This window comes from Camelus ferus, chromosome 10, assembly GCF_009834535.1.
Source record: "Camelus ferus isolate YT-003-E chromosome 10, BCGSAC_Cfer_1.0, whole genome shotgun sequence".
NCBI classification, from domain to species: domain Eukaryota; kingdom Metazoa; phylum Chordata; class Mammalia; order Artiodactyla; family Camelidae; genus Camelus; species Camelus ferus.
Genome location: NC_045705.1, coordinates 30,576,843 through 30,589,216, shown reverse-complemented (window position 1 = coordinate 30,589,216; position 12,374 = coordinate 30,576,843). Strand labels below are relative to the sequence as shown.

Genomic DNA, 12,374 nt, shown 5'->3' with positions numbered 1-12,374 from the left:
TTCCCTTAAAATTGTATATGCGTCTCATTTCTAGGCTCCTGTGAGTCACTCTGAGTTTGGCTGCGGTAAGGATAAAGGGACAGAGCCAAACTCAGAGCAGCATTTATTACCTTGAAGTAATAAATTTACTAATTTGGTATTTGATGTGAATCTGCAAATCTGATAAAAATATCTGCCTTCTTCCTCCACCCTCGCCTCCACCCCTGCCTCTTCCCACCCCATGTACCTCAAGGTATGGGAGATTCATAACTTTCACCTGTGGCTTTTTATTATATTATTAATAAAGTATATAGAATGCTAATTATTAAGGATTATAATTTCATTTTGTTTCCGAGCAACCTGAAGATATTCCCAGATCATTTCATTTGTCCTTGCAAAAACTTTCTAGTGCACTTCTCCCTTTTCTAAGTAGGGAAACTGAGGGACATGTCAGGAAAATGACTTGTGTAGCATCATCCAGACAGTCAGTGGGAGAGCTGGAACTGGATTTCAGCGATCCCAGCCTCCAGGCTAGTGGTCTGACCACTAAACCACACAGCCTCTTTTTAAAGGGTTTGTTGGCTTGGTTTTTATTTATTTATTTTTCCTTTTGCTCTGCCCTGCCAGCAACTGGAAGTTTCCAGATAAAAAAAGAGAATTCTGAGTGCAGGCTGAACATTTGACATCCTCTTATTTGTGGAGCGTTATCTTGGGACTTGGAGGGTGCTGCTGTTGGGGTCTGTGTGGTGGAGCTGGGAAGCAGCCCCAAGAATATAGCTTTGTTTGGGCATTAACCCATTTGCGGTTATAATAATGATAAGTTTCAGCACCAGTGGCGCCTGACTGTTAATGACTCAAAGAAAGCTAAATAAGAACAAGATGTCATCTCTGGAGCAATTTGTAGGTTTTTCCTACAACTCCATCCCTTCCATAAAAATCCTAAGGACCCTTATATTTAAAGTCAGTCTTCCACTCTTAATGTCCTAAACAGTCCATTGAGGAGGAAGACTTAGAAAGGGGCAGGTGGTTGCTAGGCAGGTTTCAAGAAAATTTGGGGTTGCACAAAAATAGTAGGTAGCCTTTTATTGGTAGTAGAATTACTGTTTATATTTTTCTTCTTCATACTTTTCTATATTGTTAAATTTTTCTATAATAGGCATACATTATAACCTGAAACCAAACAAACAATAAATGAGTGGCTTGAAAATCTTTAAAAAGCTTTTTAAGCAGAAGTGATGACTTTCACAGACAGTGTTTGTTTTTCCCAAGAAGGAGCCATCACTTTTAGATTTCTCTTCTGCCACACATTACATGAATAGATTTTGGCAACACGTCAGTGGCAGAGGAAGTTTTTCAGTGAAAGATACACAATATCGGGTCTTAAGAAAAGAGGAACTACACAAGAATTGTTCAAGTCAAGTGCATTTCTCTGACCCTGTTAAATGTTAAGGAAAAAAACATTCAATTCCAGCCTTCAGTTTACTCGGGTTTTTCAGGTTCCTAAATTATCATTACATACTTCTAAAAACTTTACCTAAACAAATAATCATCCAGGTAAACCAGTAAATCATAAATCAACTTCCCAATCCTGAAAATAAGCAAATGATATGAAATTTATCAAAACAGAGAAAGGGCAATGAGATGTGACAGTCAAGTACTACAGTTTAAGGAATGGAAACATCAAACTCAACACAATAGGAAAAATACCCACGAGAGAGGATATGGTGAGATATCCACTTATCAGATTATAATTCCTAATTATAAAGAGAAAATTAATAGACATTGCTGGCTCTGCAGAGGACCTAGAGAGATTCATAGGGAAGAAAATCCTCCCTGGAATTGAAAACTAGAAAAGCAAACATAAATGTACTAAATAGTTTTAAACCTCAAAAAAAACAACAAGGGAAGAAAAAATGCAGTCGGAATTATTGCTACAAAACAGGTTCAAGAAACTAGGACAAGCTTTTATCAACTCATCAAGCAGAAAGATGCTGAAGGCGAAGTAGCTACTAAGAAATGCAGGTCATGAAATTCATGCTGAGCTACTAGGCTCGTCTTAAAAGACTTATGTTCCATAAGAGCAAAGCAGAAACTAAGTGTAATGCCACTGTCTGAGATTTACATGTTTAGTTAAAAATGCTATTTGCAGACAAATCATTTTGGACTGCCACAGGTCAACAGACCAGAGCTGTGGGAGAATCTGCAAAGAAAAAGAAATGTTCACAAACTCTTGGGCAGTTAAGAATAACTAATGCATTATGAGAAAGTAGTTAAGAGGATATGGCTTAAATTGAACAGGAGCTCAAAGACAATTACAGACTTGTAACTTCTTATTATTTTATATTTTCAAATGCTGCAAAAAAGAGTTGGGAATTACACTTTCAGAGAGTTTAAAAGGGAGGACGATTTTCTGACCCTTTTTGGTATCCCATAACAAGTAGCTGTGCCTTCTTCTGTCCTGGAATATACTCCTTGATAAACATTTATGTTATTTTAAAAAAAAACTATTTGATTTCTCCTACTAGACTGTGATTTTCTGGAGGGCAGAGTCTTCATCTTTAAATTTCTAGGACAATGCACAGCGCCTGACAGAATAAATGCCTGTTAAATAGACTCCCCCGGCCCCCGCCCCCACCACCCAGATGAAAAATCTAGAAAATAAAAGTCATCCAATCCATAGGACTTAAGGTTGCCTCATAAGAACCAATTCATGAAACAAATTCATTAAATAAAAAGGCCAGCAAAAGGCAAGGCATCACTGAGAAGGAGATTAAAAATCGATGAGAAAGCATTTGCATCTCCTTCCTACACGTAAATCCTCTGTGTGACAGATCACCATATCTTAAGAAAGACCAAAGGAAAAAAGCAACTAACTCAACAAAAGGTGTAGAGGCAATGCTGCATGTAGAGAGGCTAAGAGAACTAGTTCAGAAGGATGAAACGAAATATGTTAGGAATCATTAAATAAACTTAGGATCTGAACTGGAAGTTCCCAAATTTCAGACTCTTAGGACAAAAAGCTGCAGTCTATGTGTCTATTTTTTCTCCCCCAAGCCATCCACTACATTGTTACAAGAGTTTATTGTTCTAAAATTCAAATTTGACCATGTTACTTCCTTACTTTAAAAGCATTGCTAACTCACCATTACTAGGATGAAGCAAAATTCCTTAACATGCAGATGTGTACATCCCTTCACAGTCTGGTCCTAACCTACTTTTCCAGCCACTCTGCCATTCACTCTTCCCTACACACTTAATGCCCTAGCCGTACCTTCTTACTTGCTATTTCCAAACATACTGAGCTCTTTCACATCCTTTTGCTTGGGCATGAGCAGTTCTCTCCATCTAGAATGTATTTCTCTCACATTTTCTGCCTAGTAAACTCTTCCACATCCTATTAGACCTAGACAAAATGCCACCACCTCCATGAAAACTTATCCAATCTCTTAAGTAAAATAAGATAAAGGCAGTGAATGAGAACAAGACAAATGTAAGGTGGTAAGTTCTGAGGCTGTGACATTGAGCTGAAACCAGCCATGGAAGAGTCTGGGGAAACAGCATTCTAAGTAGAGGAGACAGCTCGCGCAAAAGTTGTAAGACAGAAATGATAGCATGTTGCAGAGCTGAAAGAAAGACAGCAGGGCCAGAGAATGAGTAAGGGGAAAAGTGGGTAAAGAAGTAGGCAGAGGACAGCTCATGGAAGGCTTTGAAGGGCACATGAGAAGTACAGATCTCATTCCAAGGGCCATAGGAAGCCTTTGGAAGGTTTTAAGCCCAGTAATGCTATGATTTGATTTGTTTTTTAGGAAGTCACTGCGGCTTCTGTGGAGAAGGTAAATTATTATAAAGGGGCAAGTGTGAAAACAGATCCTTTACATAAGAGGCTTGATTCATGTTTGTTACTAAATGAGTATTTATTCCTTGATCCATTTGCTTATCCACTATTCTAAATTTATCTTTGCTGCTGAAATAAGCAAGATGTATTGAGATGTTTGCTGCAAAGGCTCTACTTACATGTGCCAGGTGTGTGACTATCAAGCTTTCAGGAGATAAAAAATGTGCTTTTCAGGGTGTGCCCAAGTTAGGCCAGGGAAGTGAATCAGCCATGATACGCAGATCCTAACTGCAATGCTACTGCTGAGCTGGAGCCTGAAAAGTGTTGGTACTAGAAATGGTGGCATGCAATTAAAGAAAGCACAGAAATGCAAATCAGAGTATTTCCTTCTACTTTCTTCTTCTTTTTTTAAAATTCTGGTCTCCAGTAATAGCCCCCTGAACCTAGATAAAAGCATACCTATTGTTAAAGTTAATGATGTTTTCCTATAAATCCTACCAGCTCTTTCCTGTCTTGGGGACTTTGTACATACTGTTCCCTCTGCCTAGAAGACCTGCCCCATCCACTCTTAGCCTGATGAATCTTACTCAGCTTAAGTGTTAGTGCCTCTGACAGGCTTTCCTTGAACCTCCAAATCTAAATCAAGTCTCTCCTTTCATAGAGCACTGTACTTTTCCGTGAACGCCCCTATCTTTGTGGCTTTCAATTCATTCGTAAGATCATTCTTTTAATGCCTCTGTATACTTGTAGCCTCCCCCACCATCACACTGTAAGTTCCGGGAACCCAATATATCTGTTTACCACTGCTTCTACAGTGCTTGGTACATAACACACCCATAATAAATACTTACTCTTACTAAGTTGAGCTAATGCTGAAAATAGGCATCCCTAGGCAGATAGGTATAGGACTTTTAGCTCCTTTAGCTGTGCTTTCTCTTGTTTTCCATTCTATAGCTTTAATAACTCCTTCCCCCCATTCACACAAGAAAGTGATTCTAGAGATAAGATGGAGCAACTCTTTGCAGATTCATATTCTTAACCTTTAAAATCAGGGTCTCTCAGTTTCATCACTATATACATTTGGGGCTGGAGAGTTCCTTGTTGTGCAGAGTGAAGTCCTGCTTATTGTAAGATGTTTAGCAGCATCCTTGGCTTCTACTCATTATTTGCCAGTAATACCTACTCCCAAAAATGTTTCCATGTACGGCCCCATGTCTACAAAATCACTCCTGATTGAGAACCACTGTTTTAAAGTGTGAAAAATCAAGACTTTTACTCTCTTAGAAGAATTACATTTTAGAAGTTCAGGTTGTTGAATGATGCTTAGGTTATAAGAGGGTTCTACCAACCCAACTGCATCAAAACAGTGCCCATTTCAATCTTGTTTCCATATCACCCCCTGTGTTTCCTTTGAAAAGGCCATTTAGTGATGGTCTAATTCAGGGCAATGTTGTGATCTTGGAAATTCAGTCCCCTGGTCTGTCCTAGAAGGATGAAGGAAAGGGGTGATGTTTCTGAGGAAACCAATGCCCCTGAGACCCCTCTGGAATTGGCAATCCCCCACAACTCTTCTAGGGGCATGTCCCAGAGGACAATAAAAGGGAGACAAACAGCCCATTCTGGCATGCTTTTCAGGATCTCTCACTCCAAACAAGAAAGTCTGAGAGACCTGGTAAAAATAAATATGGCTTAGCACTCCTGGCACAAGAGCAGTTTCTGACAGCCAAGACTTAACTCACCCTAGGGGGTCACCCAGCCAGGGACTATGCATGAAGTTCATTTCTACCCATTGATATTCCCAGTGACTCACAGCAGCCTGGGATGGCTCTGTGCACCAGAACTGTGCGGAATTATGGAGGAGGAAGCCTTGGGATGCACACAGAAAATGCAGTCTCTTGAGCCTGAGTCAGACAGCGACAGCCCGCCTCCCTCTTCCTGCTCAATCCCAGAAAAACAACACAAATCACTCTGGAAAGGAACCTGTCCTTTGAATACAGAGTGGAAACTGTTTATAAATTCTTAATCCCCTGACATTGAAAGTATGGTGACCGCCTGTCCTGGATTTTGGGGGACAAATGTATCCATTATACCACATGTCCTTAGTTTTCATGTGGAAAAAATATGGTTTCCAGAATCATAAGGTCTTCTTCAATGGGTTGGAAAGCAAGTCTTCCTAAGCAACATACATTGAAACCCTGAGACCAATGAAGACTGCATCAAAAATGTTGTGGGGAGAGGTATTGAGAATTAGCCCCTACTTTTTCACTTTTTCCTCCTTGGATTTTAGGCTAAGATGACATAGGCCTTAAAGGTTGACTGTCATTCCTAGCAGTAAGATCATGTAAACCTGACCTGACTCCACTGCCGCCTTCAGTCAGCAAGAAGAACTACACACGCAGAAAACGCCTAGGTATTAGTTACCATGGTGATGTTAGTTCAACCACATTTCAGGAAAAACTGTAGAGAAGTACTGGCTAAGAAGGAATTAACGCCACATTTTTTTTTGTTGTTGTTGCTGTCGCAAAGTTAATGTTAGCTTTGGTCAAAGATGGTAATCTGAAGTGAAAGCCTTTGAAAAATTGCAAACAAGCAAGGATGAAATGGCAACCAATCCACTGGAGAAATCTCCTAATATCCTCTTTGCACTACGCCAAATTACTTTCCCCTCAGCTAACATGGGGCATTTGGGTCTTCCTGGCTCTGTTTACTGGTGAAAGGAAAGTGGTTTAACAAAATCGCAGAAGATCCAAAAGCCGGGAACTGTTAGCATACCAGCTTGGAGGGAAAAATGGTACACCGGACCCTGAGGAAGCTAGGGACTTGGACAAAAGTAGCAAGACAAGATTCCACCTAGAAAATGGAAGGCAGTAACAGAATTAATCCATTTTTATTAATATGTACTGGGGTGAGGCATAGGCCACTAAGCTAAGACAAGAGAGGAATTTATAACTTTATGTAGTAACCCAAAAGTTAAATATTTCTAGAAGGCCCTACAAACGGAAGCTGAGGTCTCTGGGGGAGTGCAAATGCAAGTAAGCACTTACTTCCTTACCCCTCTTCCTTCCTTGCCAGGATCAGAAAGTCAAGGAAGGTGAAGAGGCTAACTACGCTAATTTACAAAGACAGCAAGGAGGAACTATGTCTGGGCCAATTCTGGACGTCTGAGCTGGGGCCGCAGGACCCAGACAACCACCTCAGGAAATGAGTACATGAAAAGGGGAGGTCGTGGAATTACTTAGCCCTTGAACAACGCTGCCTAGACGGGGGTGGGGGAGGCGTGGTGGAGCAAGAAGAAAATCTCAGAAAAGGAATTTTGACATTGAGAATGCTAGTTAAGATACAGCACTCCAGGCCCCCTGATGTCCCTTGTTTGATGTCCATAAAGACCGAGAGGATTATGCATTAGCCAAGCCTTGCGTATTCTGAGACATCAATGAAGTCTGGACTTAGGCCGGTAGGGGGGCCGGGGTCACGTCCAGGCGACTTGGGTCAGTCCGGGTGCACCTCTCTGGCACAGAGCTTGAGTAAGCGGGATCCGAGGGCTGCAGCTAGGCTAATACTTTAAGTTAAGGACTTTCGAGCAGTAATAATGGGGACAGTGAGGGGGGGCTCTCTCGAGGTTTAGGAATGTGGGGGCGGCCTGAAGAGGAGCTGGGCCAGTGCTAGAGGCGCCGGCGGGTGGGGTCCGGGGACAGGGGGGCGGGGGCCGAGGGCGGGAAGGGGCCGGGCCGGCGCTGAGGGCGGGACCAGGCGTGGTGGCGGTGGCGGGGGCTGCGGCTCGGGGGGCGGGGCGGCCTGGCCCGGGACACCCCCTCCCGGTCCCCTGGCGCGGCGGCTTCGGCTCCGACAGCACTGGAGGCAGCAGCGGCCGGAGGGCTACTTGCGGGGCTTGCCCGCCGCCGTGGACCGGGACGCTTCCCCTCGGGTACCCTCCGCCGACTCCCTCCTCCGCGCCGTCCCGCGGAAGCCGGCGGGACCCCGGCCGGCAGGGAGCGCCGGCGGCGGTCGCGGCACCATGAGGCGGCCGTGGGGCGCGCTGCTGCTTGGCGCCCTGCTCTGTGCACACGGTAAGCGGCGCCGCCGCGCTCGCGCCGACCGGCCCGCCGGGAAAGTTTGTCCCTGGGTCCGGCCGCTGCAGGACTCACCTCCCGAGAGCAGGACGGTGCAGGCTGGGGCCTGAGACCCCTCGCCCTCACTCCAAGCAGTAGCCCGGAGATTGCATGCCAGGGAGGGGACCGGGAGCTCCCCCCGTTCCTCCAGTGTTAGACGGGGCAGCGACGGAGGATCTCCCTGGGCTCGGGTCTGGGCCGGCCTGGGGGAAGATCCGAGGCGTTCCCTCGCCTCCCTCGCTGCTCTTTGAAGAGCTGGCGGCTGCTTCCCTTTCAGGTTTAGACAGGGTCTCTGTGTCCTTGGTGCGAATGAATGTATTTACGAAGAAAGGGAGGCGGGGAAGGATGGTCGCTAACCATAAATTGTAAATAGCCCTCCTTCCAGGGGCTAGGGGTCTCGGGAGGATTGCGGAGAGAGCCCCCAGTGGAATCTGAATACTTGAGCTTGGGGAATCCTCCACTCGAGGAACGGTTCCTCGGACTGCAGACCATGCTCCCGCCGAGGGTCTTTGGGCACTGCTTGCTCTCAGCATCTCTACTTAGTGGTGTTTTGGGTTCCCTCTCCTGGCTGCGACCAATCAGCTTCCTGCCCTGGATCCTTCCCGGAGCGGGGGGAGGGGGGAAACAAGGTTGGAAAGGGGGCAGAGGAGGGACATAGGGAAGAAACTGCTGGAAGGCTCCCGCAGATCCGTCCTGGCCGGGATAGAGGGGCGGGTATCGCCGAAACTCTGAAGGCAGCCTCCCGGCCCGCGCGGTGACCCTCGGGGGAGCTGGAGGGATGGCAGCAGGACTGCTGCTTCATCTGCTCCTTATTAATAACTTGTTTGGTGCTCATACGCAACTGTTGTGTGTGATTAGGGCTCCAGTGGAATCTGTTTCTCCGCAGCCACGGGGACCGTGGGTGCACCCCGTGATTTAGCAGCTGCCTCTAGTTTGTGCTCAAAGATCAAAGAACTTTGATCTTTGTACCCCAACCTTATTCACCCACCGCTCTTCAACCGAGGAAGATCCGAATTTTCCCCCACTCCCCGCAGCTCGGCTGAGGCGTTGGGGTTCAGAATGGAGGGGTCTGTAGACCACGGCCTTACACCGATTCTTTCTTTAACGCAAAGGGAGCTCGTGTAGAAATAGTACAGATTTCGGAACTTGCCTGGCAGGGCGTGGAGATCCCTGAGCACTTGTTTTAAAGATTGGTTTACCTCCCAAATCCAAAACAGAGTTCTCCTGTCTGTTATTTAAACTACCCGTGGGTTTTAAATGACTTTTTCCATGCCCACTCTAACCCGACTGAGCTCTTAACCCTTCCTTTCTGAGTGGTAGCCTAGTGGACCCACGTTCCTCTTTGCACTGTGCTCCCCGCCTCCCGGGCTCTCTCCTAGGAGGTTATTTGTAGCCTCTTTGGCGTGTCGGGACAGCGGCCCTACTGGGGTAGGAATGTAGCTGCTCTTCCCACCACATGGGCCCCTTAAAGGGACAGCTATGCTTTTTGGGGGCTTTCCCCCTTCGGGCTGCAAGGGAAGGGGATGGAACTTTTCTCTCGGCCCCCTGGAGGAAGTTTTGAAAAAGATCAAGGGAAATGGCACGGCCCTGGAAAAAAAAAAAAAAAAAAAAAAGGCTAAAACGGATACCAACAAAGCCAGAGAGAAGATTGTCGCCTTCTGCCCTAGGGAAAGGGGAGCTGGAAGGTTCCAGGCTGAGACTGGCCAAGAGGGTTTTATTGTTCCAGAGCTGTCAATACTGCATACACTACATCTGTGTTGAGAATGGGGGTAGAAAATTGTGCATATTTTATGCTTCAAAGAAGAAGGATGAGAGGGTTCTTGGTAACTCTTTGGGTTCTTTTTAAAGGCAAGAAGTTTAATAGAAATTTCTAAGCATGGGAGGCTTTCTGTGCATATGCGTAAGGATGCTCCATGGCACCAAGATCTCAACTTCACCTAGCCCAGTACTGAGCCATCCTCGGGAGGCCTGGAGGGGACAGATTCTTGGTTCACCAATGAGACTGAGCAGTTGCTTAACCAAAAATAATACCACCACTAGGATCCCACACTATGTTCCAGGGGCTCAGGGAGAAGCTAATGTGTCATTGTAGATCAATTTGGCAAATCTGACCATGGCTAGGAATGAATTCAAGACACTAAAGTTTAAGGTGCTTATTTGGATGCTGCTAGTACTGGGGGGTTTTCTTAGACCCTATAAGTTTGGCCAGAGCCTATATAATACTCCAACCTTAAAGATTTTGGAAGGAAACTTGGTTACTGTTAATAGCCCTGGGTATCCTCTGCTGAGGGTTGAGGTGAGGCCTCGGACAACCTACCACCATTTGAAGAGTAGAAACCCTTTTTGTCTTACAGGTCTCTTCCAGGTAAGTGAAAAGTTGAAAATTCTGTCCAGGAGTGCTTTGGTAGATAGACGGTTGTTTCTGAGGAAGACTGCAAAAGAGGGGAGCTGAGACTGGTTTCCTTTCCATCTGGTGTTGCCATGGTGCTTGGTTGACCTTGTCCCTGATCTTACTGGACTTGTGAAAGATGCTTGGCTTGTCACTGATTTTGGATTTCCTCTTCTGTCCCCTGTTGAATATCATATAACATCTTTGGGACTGGCACATGGTATTAAGAATGACAGGTGCAAGGAAACTGAGTATGGCTGTGTCTGATACAGAGCACGTTGGGTATGTCCATCTTCTGGGCCAGCAGAGAACACAAGACATCACAGAGGACAGGGTTTTACAGGTCTTCCTCACTCTTTCTACTGCTTGACTGCTAATCAGGATCCCCAAGAAGAAGGAAAATGGGACAGATTGGCTGTGTTGCTTCTCCTTTGAAGAGAAGATCAATCCTAGGAGCTTCCTAAATAGGAACAGAATTTCAGAGACTGCTTTAAGAAGTAGTCTTGTCTTTTTTATGATTGGGCACATCTCATAATTATGAGACATTTCCATGCCCTTGGCCGACTAGGTCTGTTTGTCTGTTCCAGCCACAGTCTCTACATTCCTTGACGCAGTTTAGCCACGAGTTTTGTCACAGTTGCCTGGACATGGGGCATCTGGGCCCCAGACTGTGTCTGGATTAGCATCTCATCTTCAGCATCAGAAGCCCGTCTCCCCTTCTCAGCCTGGTGGGATTCAATGTCCCAGGAAAGACTTTATGCCTAATGGTTGGCTGGCAGAGCCAGGGTTTGGCCCTATAAATAACTGCTGAATGCCTGTGCTGGCCACACTCCTTCCAGCTTAGAGCTAACAGGGTCAGGTTCTTTCTCCCCAGCACACTCAGGAGCAGTCCCTAAACTGGGCTCTGCACCCATTCATTTGTTCATTCATTCCGCAAACACCCATTTGTCAAGCACTAATCTAATCACCTCATGCATAGCTCGGTGATCAGGAAGTACAGGCAGGCCTGGGTTTGAATCTCGGCTTCAGCCCTTTTTGCTGACCCTGTACAAAACATTTAATCTCCTGGAACTTCAGGGTTCTCCTCTGTAAGTGGGGGGAGGGGTGGAGTAGTAATAAATTATCACAGGAGGATATTGTAAAAATTATAGGAAATAATAGTACGTTCAAACCATTCAATCAGAGCCTGACAACTGCTGTGTGACTATAGGCTGGGATAAATGTTACTTCTTTGTTAGCATGCTTCAGAAGTGGATTAGAGATGGTTCTCGCCTTTGGACTATGGGAGCCAGGCAAACAAATAATTATACTACAATGTCATGTGCTGAAATAGAGGCTTAGCCCTTCCTTCATATCAGCTAGTTTTTGGCTTTCTTTTTTAAAGGTCTTGCCCTTTCTTCCCTCCTCCTTGGAAACTTAATGAAACCTAAGCATAGTTCCCTCCTGTCCACACTTCGAAAAAGAGGTCTATTAAGCTATTCCATGAGTCTAGAGGGCCCACTCTGCCTTGGTTTTCCTGGGAGAGGGTCTGGGAGGTGGGGCTTTCCTCTGAGAGCTTCCCAGTTAAAAGCCCTGTGGTCAGGGATGCAGCCAGGCATCTTACCCAAAGGTTGCTGTGACCCGGAGTGAGAGGTGCTGCCTGAGGTCTCTTGGAGCTGGAGCCGTTTAGAATTCCAAGCTCTCCCTCCCACTGGCCTGGGAAAGTAGTCAGGCCCTAGAGCTCATAAGGTAGTAATTGCCCCAATTTGGGGGCTGGGCTGTTGTGGAGACGCCTTCCTTCACGACTACTGTCTTCAATCAGGAATCCTGTCAGCATGCAGGGATAATTGATTTGGGTCTCAAGGTCCCCCAACCCCCACTCCTGCCCCACTCCTCCACCGCCAAGTTTGACCCCGTTGTCTCTTTGTTTCTTCCACTTAAATTGGTGCCAGTGATGCGATGTTTTGGGGGGCTGCAGAAAGTTGACCGTAACCAAGAGCAGCCGTTAAAAAAAGCTGATTCTCTAGCTTTCCTGGCAGTTGTTTGACTCCATTTTCTGTTCTGCATTTCTGATTTAGCAAGA

The 12,374-nt window shown here is 45.7% G+C and overlaps 1 protein-coding gene across 1 annotated transcript in view; it reads left to right on the top strand.

Annotated features, from left to right (window-relative positions):
- The first annotated feature begins 7,619 nt into the window (after positions 1–7,619).
- The window catches only part of LRP4 (LDL receptor related protein 4), a 49,459-nt gene continuing 44,704 nt past the window's right edge, over positions 7,620–12,374 (top strand). Inside the window, exon 1 of the mRNA XM_032488565.1 lies at positions 7,620–7,881. Coding sequence (XP_032344456.1) covers positions 7,830–7,881 — 52 coding nt within the window. The 5' untranslated portion in view covers positions 7,620–7,829. The remainder of the gene's footprint in view (positions 7,882–12,374) is intronic.